Genomic DNA, 12,757 nt, shown 5'->3' on the forward strand with positions numbered 1-12,757 from the left:
TTTTTTGAGGTTCTCCCGTTTGTACAAAAATAATGGTTTAATTTAAAAAAAAACACTGATGTTTAATGCTAATACCAAACATACATTGATTGAGTTACAATCAATTCTCTTTAAAAATAAACTACATTTTATTATACCGCTAAATAATCTAGATTTAACATTACTATTATGGTTTCCATTACTAAGTCGTTTGATCTACATATGTAAGATTTATTAGAATTAACAAAATATTTGTGTATAACCAACGTATAGACGAACTGCACTGCATCGGGGCTCGTATATATTATTTAAATATGTGATAATAAGTAAAATTACATCGGGATATATTTTATTGTAACAAAATATTTGTGGAGAAAAAAACTCGAAACGAAAGTTTAAATCTATGTACTTTCAAAGCGTTCCAATTTATGTGTCCTTGTAATCAATAATATATAACCGATATTTAAAGATTTACCACAGCTTTGAAGTTACATAAGAAAATACAATTTCTTTTAAAGTAATTGCTGCCCAAACAAAAGTTTGTAACTGTAACGTTTAAAGATTTCCCCTATTTTAACAAATCATTTATCATGCCTTTATTTTCGATTACATGCAATTATCTTTTGGGTTAACAAGTTTAAAGGCAAATGGGCTTAGATCAATATTAATATTAATACATTGTGTTTAAGACTATCTATCTCATAGCATATTCTTGGTTTTAATGTTTGGTGCAGTATTCTAATTGCATTGTAAACTTTCATTGAATTAATATTTTTACAATATCTATGACCTTGATAACTATCTGAAAATACTATGAACAATTTATGCTAGTGACATATTTACCATCGTGTCTCTAAATACCTACCGAGGCTGAATCTGCTAATTACATACTAACTCTTACGGTGACTAGTTTAACTTTGAAAAATATGTCCTTAGCGTAAGTATGTTGATAGAAAATGTTTATTCTTATTCTTTGATACTCAAAAAACAACTCACTGTAAATGTCAGTTCCCTATAAAAGTAAAACACAAGATATCTAAATGATTTTTTTAATAATAATTGATTGGATTGACCGCTTTTTCGTGTTTACTGCTTTCCTTGTGTCAGTTTGGTGACCGCCCCTAAAGTAGTCCATGCTCGCTCATAAAGAAAGTATTTACTTACTTCTTACAAATAATAGCTCCAAATTTATTTTTTCTTCAAAGCCTCACATTGGGATATGCAGTATTAGAGAATGATGCATCGTCACTTTAACAGCTGATTTTCTGAGTCATATTTTCAGGACAGCTCTATTATTCATCACTAATATTATGTTATCGTCCCAACTGCACTCGCATTTCTCTCGTTGTACATACATACTGACTGTGAACCTAGTTGTCGAATCATAGCACATAGTCCTGAATGGCTTACTTAGGTCAACATGACGCAACGCGTGTAGTTTGGATGATGGACTCATTCTCAATTTAATTAATCCTGTCTATTATATTGATAGTGATCTTAATATTTTTGTCCTCTTTAAATAATATGAACAGTTCCATTACACGCTTCCTAACCAGGGAACATGATGTATTCATTAGTATTGGGCATGATTTCGCTGGTCCTGATTATTGTCTTAGTCAATCGATAACGTTAGTATTCCGTGTTTCCTAGTACTACTTACCTAGGGTGCATCACTTAGTTTGGCTTTATCTCGAATGTCATTTGTGTCTTCTTGGTCTGTACGATCGAGTATTGTCTGTGATCACATTGAGCTTGCCTAGCGCGTGTTGTATCACGGGGCGCCCGCGCCGAGCGTCGCGTCGCGTCGCGGAATGGCTCGCGCCATCTCTTGCTAACGGTTTTCTCTTTCTCTCTGCCCAACATTTTTTTTACTATAATAAATACTTGCACTCAGAATGGTAATAATAGAGCTGTCATTGCTTTTATAAGTGTAAGCGTTCCGTACAATCAGCAACTTGTTTGTCACTTTCACAACTCGTCTCTTCCACTGTACCGTGTGCTGTGCTAGCTGCTTTTTGTATCTATGGATTATCACCGTTTATGGACAGTAGCTAACTTGTCTCAGCACGACTGTTTGATACAGATATTTTAATGATTACTTACCTATTGTATTACTTTATAGGTTAAAACATGAATGCCGTTTTTGCTGTTAGTTTTTTTTACAGTGATAATGAATTTTGGATGAACTTAAACCATGACGTAAATGAAACCAAAGCTTAGGTTTTGATTGCTTATGACGTTCATTAATGTATTAGACTTTTGGCACTGTACAAACGTGAGAGTCAGGATGGCGGGTGTATGTAAATAAAAATAAACAAAAGGCGTACCATATTTTAGTACCTAATTTGTACTATTTGGTACCTCATATAAAAAAAATTGTACCTCACGGTATTTAAAGTTATTACCAAAAAACGTTACACCCGCCAACCTGACAGTCAGAATGGCGGGTGTATTTTATTACGCTATGATCCCGCGATGATTGATAAATTCAATAAAAGCCAAATTTTAGTACCTTTTTAGTACTTTAATATTCAATTATAAATTGAGCCATTTTATTTGTGGTTTCCGAGTTTTACTCATTTTACACTTTGCGTTGCTATTACAAAATTTCAGGCGCTTTAATTTTTCACCGTATCGATATCGTTTTTAAGAAAAAACGCTACGCTACAACTATTTTTATTACGCCAAGATTTAGTACCTTTCATGATTAATCTGTTACCCTTTCACGGTTAATCTGTTAGGTTCAATTAACTATGAAAATTACGTCTTACAAATGGCCAGGCGCCATGTCAAAGGATTCTTCCTAAGAAGAAATTCCGCTCTTCATTGTGCATGTAATTGTGTACCTATAATACCTACTCTTAAGTACATGGTGATTAATCAAATAAGATGGAGATCGTGGGGAGGCCTTTGCCCAGTAGTGGGACACTGTATAGGCTTATAATAATAAAAATAATAATTCATGTTACACATACAACCTTCCTCCGGACACTTTTCTGCTAACTTGCTGCTAATAGGGGCAGTAGTTTTCTCCGTCCCTTTCAGCAGAAAGTTTCCCGAAAATGGATAGATGTAATTATTCCAATAAGAATGCCTAAAGTACACGTGATCGTTTTGTTAAGGCTCGTTATAATATTTATAATAATATACAATAACTATCCGTCCTATTGGGCACATTAATGTGCAATTGTTTTACAAGGGGCAAAGTTGTTGTTTATATTCTCGTGCTAATATTGATACACGAGTAAGTGAAAGTTCCAAAAATAGAACCATGAACGTAGCGCGTGGTTCTAAAAGTACAGGAATCTTGAAAGTTGCGAGGGTTTCAACTTCAGAGCATGAGGCTTAGAAAAAAACCTTTGCTACCAAATTAAACATTTCTTTCCACACCAACGCTAGGAATATACTTAAACCATTAGAAATCAAATCAAATAAACGAATGCTGTAATTATTTATTATTAACAATCACTTAATAAATGTACCTAGCTTTTGTTCACTAAGTATACATTCTCTATACATTCATTAAATTTACAGAAATAGGCACGTCACGCTCAGCGTTTTGGCACTTTTATATGCAATTTTGATTATGGTCAGTCAGGATAATCCGGGCGAATCATACTAGTCGATAGAGTCTGTGCAGAAGAGTCGTGGAATGTAAGGGAGCCCATACATTTCACGACTCTTCTCTTTCCGCACAGACTCTATTAATCTTTACAAGAAATAATAATTTTCACACTCGACTTCAAATAACGGGGTATTTTTTTACATAATTTCATAATAAAAACAAAGGTGTGTTACTAGTAGATTGTTAACCAAGGGATGAAAGGCCCTCATCAGCCCTATAAGCGACTTACTTACCCACACAATGACGCATGTACAGACGTGTCGTGCACACATAATAATATAAACGCAAATGATTTTTGATGTAGGTATGGCGTGTTCCAGTGGTATCTACTCAGTAGGTACCACCAAACCGAGTTTTTTTTTTTTTTTTTTTAATCTTTATTTAGGAAAAAAAGGCCTTCGTCGCTGAGCGATGATGCCGGCCTCATAATAGTTACATATGGTTATTGTCTACAATTTAACAATTTGATTATTAAGTGGTACAATTTAATAGTCTGCTTAGATGTAGGTTTAGACAACAAAATATTACATAAGCCCACGTCAGTTAGTTTAAGTTTGGCTTGCGTTTCAAATGCCCTGCGGTCGGCTCCGATCCGAGCACACTCCACCAATGCGTGGTAGGTATCTTCTCTTACCCCACAACTTGAACAATTTGGAGAATCCACAACTCTCATAAGGTGCCCGAACACATTAAGCGGCATGTGCCCGGAGCGCAGTCGCATGCTTGTAACAACAAGTTGTCTGTTTAGCTGAGCGTCATAAAACCAGGGTATCTTTGGCGGTTCCCTAACTAGAGTTTTATACCATATGCCTTTCTCTTTCGACCTTCTATCGAAGTGATCCTTCCACATTTCAAAACATTTTACTTTGACTTCTCTAAGCAAGTCGGTAAAGAAAGGCATACAGTTTACAGGAATACCTTCGTCAACTCCAATTTTAGCAAATTTATCCGCTACCTCGTTACCCACGACATTTATATGTGACGGAACCCATTGGAATTGTATATTCTTGCCGCTATTTAAAAGCTTTAAATATATATCCAGAATGGTGTAAGCTACGGGGAGACCTCTTTCGCCAGAGGTACATCGAGCTAAATGTTGTAGCGCACTCTTCGAGTCACTGAGCACTACAAAATTTGTCCCATCACACGACAGTATGTATGACAACGATTCGGTAATTGCGTATAGCTCTGCCGCCATTATAGAAATCCTATTGTTTAATTTGAAAGCTGCTGTGGTATTCGTTTGAGGATCATAAAAAGCCGCTCCAACCGCGTTTCCTATCTTTGACCCATCAGTGTAAATCTGTATGAACCCATCGTACTTTTTCCAAATGGTTTTTATAGTTTCCCGTAGTAAGTCCACCGAGCTATAACCCTTCTTGGGTCCCTGGACATTATCTATTGTGAGGTATATTCGTGATTTTATATCTATGTTTGTTACCCACGTGGAGAGTGAAAACATTTCCAGCATGTGAGAACACTGAATAGCTTCATTAGACAGCTCATTATGTACTAAAACCAATAGCGGCTTCTTTTTGGTATTCCAATACGGACTACGGTGACATATAGACGCAAGGTTAGCTATAATGGAAATACTCTCACTATTTTCGATCGATTTTGCTTTTAACCAAAATTTAGATGCAAGATACTTTCTTCTTACTGCCAACGGTGGAAGACATAATTCTGATTCCATAACGTGTATTGGACTGGTTTTAATAAAACCTCCTACTACTCTCATAGCCTGATTCTGAACCCTGTCTAGCTTCTCCGTATTGGTTTTAGAACTGTTATCAAAAAGAAAGCATGCAAATTCCAACCGACTTCGGATAATAGAAATGTATAGTCTCCTTAAGTGTATAGGATGAACCCCCCATGAAGAACCTGCCAAGACGTGGAACACATTTAAAAAAGTTCTCAATTTCTGGCACATGTCGTTAACTTGTTTATTCCACATTAAAGATTGGTCTAACCATAGTAACCATAGTAGTTACCAGCGGTAACGACTTGGTGGTAACTAGTGGGAATAACTCGTTTTCGGGGTTGGTTCTATCAGTAAAAGTTGCTCAGTATAATCCCAAAACCTCCCTGGCAACGGGAATGCACTTATTTTTAGGCCAACATGTACCTATACCTAGCTAGTGCTAGTGTGAATCATTAATTAAAGTTGACGAAGAAGAAAGTTTGTCAAGGAAATGCTTGCGCAGCATGCGCTTGAATTGAATGTGAATTTGGTCTGCGCTTGCCCGATAGAGAGTGGGAGAACGTTCCAAAATCTGATAGCCTATGCCTGTACATGTACCTACATACTATGCCTTAAAACAGTTTTTTGAAAAGATTTCACTATAGCCTAGTTCGAACTACATTAGTCGAGTGGCGAGTATTTTAGTTGACTAAAATCGGTCAACTGACCAAAAATCGTTCGCGCTACAGATGAACGAGTTACAAGTAAGTAAAGACTACGTTAATTTAGTCAAGTGGCGAGTATTTTAGTTACTAAACGTGTCTGAACACCAAAAATGTAGTCCAGTAGACCACTAACTAACAAACTACGACTACTAAGACTACTAAGACTAGCAACTACTCGAACTAGTCGAGACTAGTAAGAGTTAGTGGGCTTTGATCTCGGACTGTCTAGAACACAAAATGACTAGTGTAATATTTTGCCTATATCTCTTTTAGTCTACATCACAAACGGTCTAGAACACAAAATGACTACATATAGGTAGGTTAGGTTCGTTAGGTATCTTCAAATGGCCGAAGGCCAAACCGCACAGAAATAGGCTCCGTCGACATCGCTAACGTAAAGATAAACCGACGAAATGTAGGTAAATAAAGGTCTAAATAATTGTAGTCATTTTGTGTTCTAGACCGTTTGCGATGTAGACTAAAAGGGACATAGGCAAAATATTACACTAGTCATTTTGTGTTCTAGACAGTCCGAGACCAACCCGAATAATTCGCCGACTACTCGACTAAATTGTTGATTTTTAATTTTTAACAAGCAGAAACGTCTGCGATCCATGCTATTAAGGTTAGAATACATTTAAAAGTGGAAAAATTACTGTCTTACGCTCTTACGGTAGATATCGCTCGGGTCCCCTTGACCCATATGGTGGAAAGATTTGCTGGCTATGGATGAGGTCTTGGTGGCTCAGATGGCAGAGCGCTGGAGTATCGATCCATAGGCCGTGAGTTCAAGTCTCACCCAAGACAGTAATTTTTTCACTTTTAAATTTAAATTGTTGATGTTCAGACACGTATAGTAGGATGGTTTTAAAATGCCCGAATCTACTATATACTTATAATAGAGAGATTACCTGGCGATGAATCGCATTGTTATCCTTTGTTAAACCCAACCGCTAATTACGCGTGCAAAATGAAATGCAATAACAACCAATGTGACGTTCCACAGCAAAAGGTACCTTATGGCAGTTGGCGCTTACGTCGCATAGCGCCGCAATAATAATAGCGCGCGGCGGCGGAGCGGCGTTTATAATAGCGTAAGCGCCAACGGCCATAAGGTACCTTTACCCGTGGGACGTCACAAATGATTCCACACAGATAACATCCTTACTGTTTTAAGAATAGAGTTGAAATTACATTAGCAGGTACTCGACATAGAACCTTTTGGAAATTAAACATGAAAATACCACCGGGTGTGGTATGATGTTAGTTATACATAACTATCGTCTTGGTTATAGTTTCTTAACTTATGTATAAGTTATGTATAAGTTAAGAAACTACGAGATCCCACAAAGAAGTATATACTTCTTTGTGGGATCTCGGATGTACATCACACTATTCAGACTAATATACCGACAAACAGACATAGTTTGCGGGTTTTATTTGATTAATCACCATGTACTTAAGAGTGGGTTAGTAGTAGGTTAACATCAATAAATTGCTATGATAATTAGATTAAGATAATATATATGTACCTATGTATTACCTAATTACTATTCATAAGTGCTTGTTGCTAGGCCTACATGAATAAAGTATATTTTGAAATTGAAAAAAATTGTTAATAGGTATTAGGTACACAATTACATGCACAATGAAGAGCGGAATTTCTTTTTAGGAAGAATCCTTTGACATGGCGCCTGGCCATTTGTAAGACGTAATTTTCATAGTTAATTGAACCTAACAGATTAACCGTGAAAGGGTAACAGATTAAACATGAAAGGTACTAAATCCTGGCGTAATCAAAATAGTTGTAGCGTAGCGTTTTTTCTTAAAAACGATATCGATACGGTGAAAAATTAAAGCGCCTGAAATTTTTTAATAGCAATGCAAAGTGTAAAATGTGTAAAACTCGGAAACCACAAATAAAATGGCTCAATTTATAATTGAATATTAAAGTACTAAAAAGGTACTAAAATTTGGCTTTTATAGAATTTATCAATAATCGCGGGATCATAGCGTAATAAAATACACCCGCCATTCTGACTGTCAGCTTGGCGGGTGTAACGTTTTTTGGTAATAACTTTAAATACCGTGAGGTACTAATTTTTTTATATGAGGTACCAAATAGTACAAATTAGGTACTAAAATATGGTATGCTTTTTGTTTACTTTTGTTTACATACACCCGCCATTCTGACTCTCACGTACAAACATGCACATTAATGATGTCTTAGTGTCTTCGTTAGTGTAGCCAATAGACATTGTAATTGATAAGAATATATAATACCCGTCAGTCACAATACCAAATCGTTAGCTTTGCTGTGCGTAAAGTCTATTTATTCTTTCCGTAGACTAAAATGACAACCACAAATGTCAAACGTAGAAATAATGTGGCCAGCTTAAAACAAACAGTGATGATCTTTGATTTCGGTTTGTGAATAACCGATAAATATTAAATTAATTTTAGATTCAAAATAAATAAAAAATTAAATCTAAATTGTTCCTTTATAAAACAGGTCACGAAAAGTACAAAGTAAGGTTCTCATTTAAATAAAACTTAGTATACGTAGAGAAATAGGATGAGTAACTTGTGCATTATGAGCTATATGATATGTTGCTTCGAGGTGACTGTTAATCTTACAATAAAATCGCTTTATAATATTAGAAATATTGTGTATAGACCTGGATACAAAATTTCTAAATACCTCAAAATGATGGCATTTTTACCTATGCTATTTCATATTTTTAATACCTCTCCTAGTGTCCCCTTTTAGCACGTCACGGGTTATCCATTCCTTGTGTTACAGACACTTCATCAACAAATATAAGTACCTCCCAATAGTTTATTTTCGGTTAGTACCGGTTGTAGCACATCACTATTTATAAGACGTAAAAAACTAGCAACACATGAAATGTCATTTTAGTCTACGGAAAGAATAAATAGACTTTAGTTGAGCGATTTCCAAAAAATATTGTACATTTCATTCATGTCTTCAAAATATTGACTTCTTGGGCTCATTTTACTCAGAATCATTTATACATTCACGCCTCATACATGAAAAAATGTGTCTCAAAATTTTGTATAAAAAAATATTTTTCCAGTGCATCACTTTCATACAATTAAAAAAATATTCATACAAAAATGTGACGATCTGGAAAGGAAATATTGGGACACATTTTTTCATGTATGAAGCGTGAATGTAGAAATGATTCTGAGTAAAATGAGCCCAAGAAGTCAATACTTTGAAGACATGAATGGAATGTACATTTTTTTGGAAAACGCTCAGTTACGGCCGAGAATACCGGTCGGACATTATGAAAATATTAATAGAACAAATCGCAGCTAACATCCCACACAAAGTTGATCGTTGTGTCATAAAGTACAGTCTCTTTACAGAAGACTATATAGCTCCGAGGTGTATAAATGTGTGAACTTTGAATACTACTCGAACACTGTGATACAAACACTCCTTCCAATAGTACAGACTACTAGGTCGAGCGACATATTAATTTACTTTAATCCAAACGCTTCTGTGTACCCATTCAGCTAGAATACGCTCAAAGTATCAACGTAATAAAATCAATTAATATCCTCTCGATTTTTTCACTAGAATATTTAAATAAAGAATATGCAATGCATAAATGTTAATTTTTGTTGCACGTTGTTTTTTGAGCGACGCTGTTTTTAATGCATGTTTTGTCTGTCTTGCATGCAGGGATTCGGTTTTGTAACATTCGCAAATAGTGGTGATGCGGAGCGAGCACGAGAGCGTCTTCACGGCACCGTGGTTGAGGGCAGAAAGATAGAGGTGTGCATGACTCAATGAATACCATCCGTACCGTAGCACTGTAACTTACCCGCTCCCTGGCCACGCGCCACGCCCGCCACCGCCGCCACCGCCACCGCCGTCTGCTCTGTAGTTACTGTCATGCTAGCGTGCGGCCCGGGCCCGGCGGCCCGCCTTAGCACTAAGTATGCCCGACTCTAACTAATCCACAAACAAACCTTATTTATTTTATCCCTTTACTCTCTAGACGGTCATTTAAAATGCCGATCGAAAGAGAGACTCTCACAGAGAACTGTCTGTAGAACGAACCGTTCGTCCCAATGCCGCAGAGGTAAGACTACAAGTTAAAATTTTAGTTCGATTCTATCTATACATTCTAAAAGTAATTCGAAGCACTAACAATGATCTCGGCGACTGAATGGCATTAAATATTGTTGTTCACGAATCTCCCTCTAACTGGACCCTCGACGGAAACTTACTAACACCTCCCGTTTTTCCTTTATCTCACACTTGCAGTGTCAAATGTCTCGACTGTTATCGCCATATTATTTATAGACAATAATTTACAATATAATATTGAAAGTCATTATAGTAGGTACTTACTACTTACCTATACAGTCGTACGGGCTGTAGATTGCATTCTATTTATTGAGACATTTGACACAACATTGGCTGATTTTACAGAGTACTAAAACTAAATCAATAATCCAAATCGCAATAGTACAAACTTAATGTATCATTAACATATTTATGATTTTTTATGTTGGGTTCGAATCCCAAATCCATGTATCAATTGATTTATAATAAAACCGCTTCGTGGTTTCGAGCACCACTATGTACTTATGTATTTGTATTTTCATGTTTTTGCGATGTCAAAAATTGTCTTAAATCGTTTTTGTTTCTATGCATTTTACAACTTCGTATAATAATTTATTCTGAGCATTCTAATTTATTTTAAAAAATCAGCCAATATATCATTATTGCAATCTTAGTTTCAAGAGACGTATTCTGATCTAGTATTCAATTCCTAAACCAGGTTAACAATGCGACGGCAAGAGTTCAGACAAAGAAACCTCCCACAGTACCAAACGGTAAGCAAGGAATTACAATATTATTTTTAAGTACTTTGTATATATTTTCGTAATAATTTATTTTTAATAGATAAATAAATATAAATAAAAAATATATTTTCGTCTTGTGCATCAAGCGGTTATGCACAAAATAACTAGACTAAAACGCCTAGCCCTAATCTGAGCTATAAAAAAACATAATCCATCCTGAGCATTTCTCTTTTGATCTATCCAGTCATTCAAGCTAGAAATGGATCAGTTCCCACTCTGGGTGAGAGAGCTCGAATTGTAAAGATCAGTGTTGTCAATGTAACCTTTGTATAGGTACATAATAATATATTTATGTTGGCTAGTGCCGTTGTCTGAATGCAATTAGGTGAATGCTATTTAGAGATCGAGTCCACTGTCAGCCGGAGACGGTCTGGGCTGGCCCGCTCCTCAATGCTGCGCAATGCACCGACGAGCGCAATCCGTGCACTCTACGGACTTTTACTCTTTGTTTATTAATAAACACATTGCCCAACTGCATTCCTAACCTAAATAACGCTCTCGATCGCGCTATCTTCACACGATAATACATTACTGCTCACATTTACATGGTTCTTGAAGGCTGTCTCCGGCGGCGGTGTCACTTGTCCGCGACAAATTAACGCTCGTGTGCGAGCGGATTAGGTACACCACCAATTAGACAGCTTGTTAGTTTAACGTTAATCATCTCAATGAATGACTATATGTAGGTACCTATTAATATATATGTTAATTACGTAAACATTTACTGGAATGAACGTCACTATATAGTTTTGCACTGACACCTATACTTATAACTCATGTAGTGTGAATGAAATTTTATAATGTTAGAAATAGCTAGGTAAAAAAAAGAAAATGGTTAACACTTTCATAACATGCTTTAATTTGTTGCAGTGTGCGTCCAGTGGCCTGAAGGTAAGATCTTGCACACATACTGTACACACCTCTTCCTCGACGATAAAAATGCTTACGCGTCTACATTTTATCATAACAATCATTCGAGCATGATTTCTTTACTTAATGTGGTGGGACTATGTGGTTGATTAGTTCTAATGCTCGATGCAGTCTTGTATGTCACGAATTGAATTTAAGTCATTTGTAAAGTTACTCTCACGGCCATGCTTCTTTAGAGCAGAAAGTCAACGGCTGCATACTTGTGTGATACTCGTGTTCGCGTAATGCGGGCGCGGCCCCAGACCCGCGTGTGCCGTGTGTGACCTCTGGCGAGCTGTAATGTGGCATGGCCCGGACATCCTTTATGTGAATAATGAATTACATTCCAACGTTACCCGACTGCGGCCGAGCCGAGGGAAGGGTATTTAATATACTGGCCTTGTAATTAGAACTGCATTCTACTTTCTAGTATAGGTAGCATACTTAGTCAATTTAGATTTTGTTTATAATTTGTGATTTTAGTCGGATAATGTCGTACTGGCTTCTTTAAACTGCACTCGAATGAAATTAAAAAAATATCGGTTAGCCGAGGAAAACGGCGTCGGTTCCGGAGGAATTCGATTGCGAGAAAGAATGTAGGTATTACGAGACCACCACATCACAAGCGCGAGCTGTATTTATTCGCGTCTTTTGTTACGGTGTTACGATTAAGAGTTGAATAAAAATTATCTATTTTATGGGCATTTCAGTCAAAAATAAACATTTGAATTTAATTGAACTGAAAAAAAAAAACACTATAAACTCGTTACAAGTGTTCCCGTCTTATTTTTAATGACCCTTTTTAGAAAAAAAAAACAGTTTTACACTAAGACCTCAACTAAGGATAAATGACAATTAACACCGACGGTTAAGTAAGGGTTACATTCCATTTCTGACCGCAGCTGCACTACTGGTACTGGACGCGTCGCTGTT

The 12,757-nt window shown here is 36.4% G+C and overlaps 1 protein-coding gene across 5 annotated transcripts in view; it reads left to right on the plus strand.

Annotated features, from left to right (window-relative positions):
• The window catches only part of LOC134648876 (RNA binding protein fox-1 homolog 3), a 65,330-nt gene that overhangs the window by 43,685 nt on the left and 8,888 nt on the right, over positions 1–12,757 (plus strand). For all 5 annotated transcript variants that reach the window (XM_063503457.1, XM_063503459.1, XM_063503456.1 and 2 more), the window contains 3 exons: positions 9,723–9,815; positions 10,831–10,885; positions 11,786–11,806. In XM_063503457.1, the coding sequence (XP_063359527.1) occupies positions 9,723–9,815; positions 10,831–10,885; positions 11,786–11,806 (169 nt within the window). The remainder of the gene's footprint in view (positions 1–9,722; positions 9,816–10,830; positions 10,886–11,785; positions 11,807–12,757) is intronic.

The sequence above is a fragment of the Cydia amplana genome, chromosome 6, assembly GCF_948474715.1.
Source record: "Cydia amplana chromosome 6, ilCydAmpl1.1, whole genome shotgun sequence".
NCBI lineage: Eukaryota > Metazoa > Arthropoda > Insecta > Lepidoptera > Tortricidae > Cydia > Cydia amplana.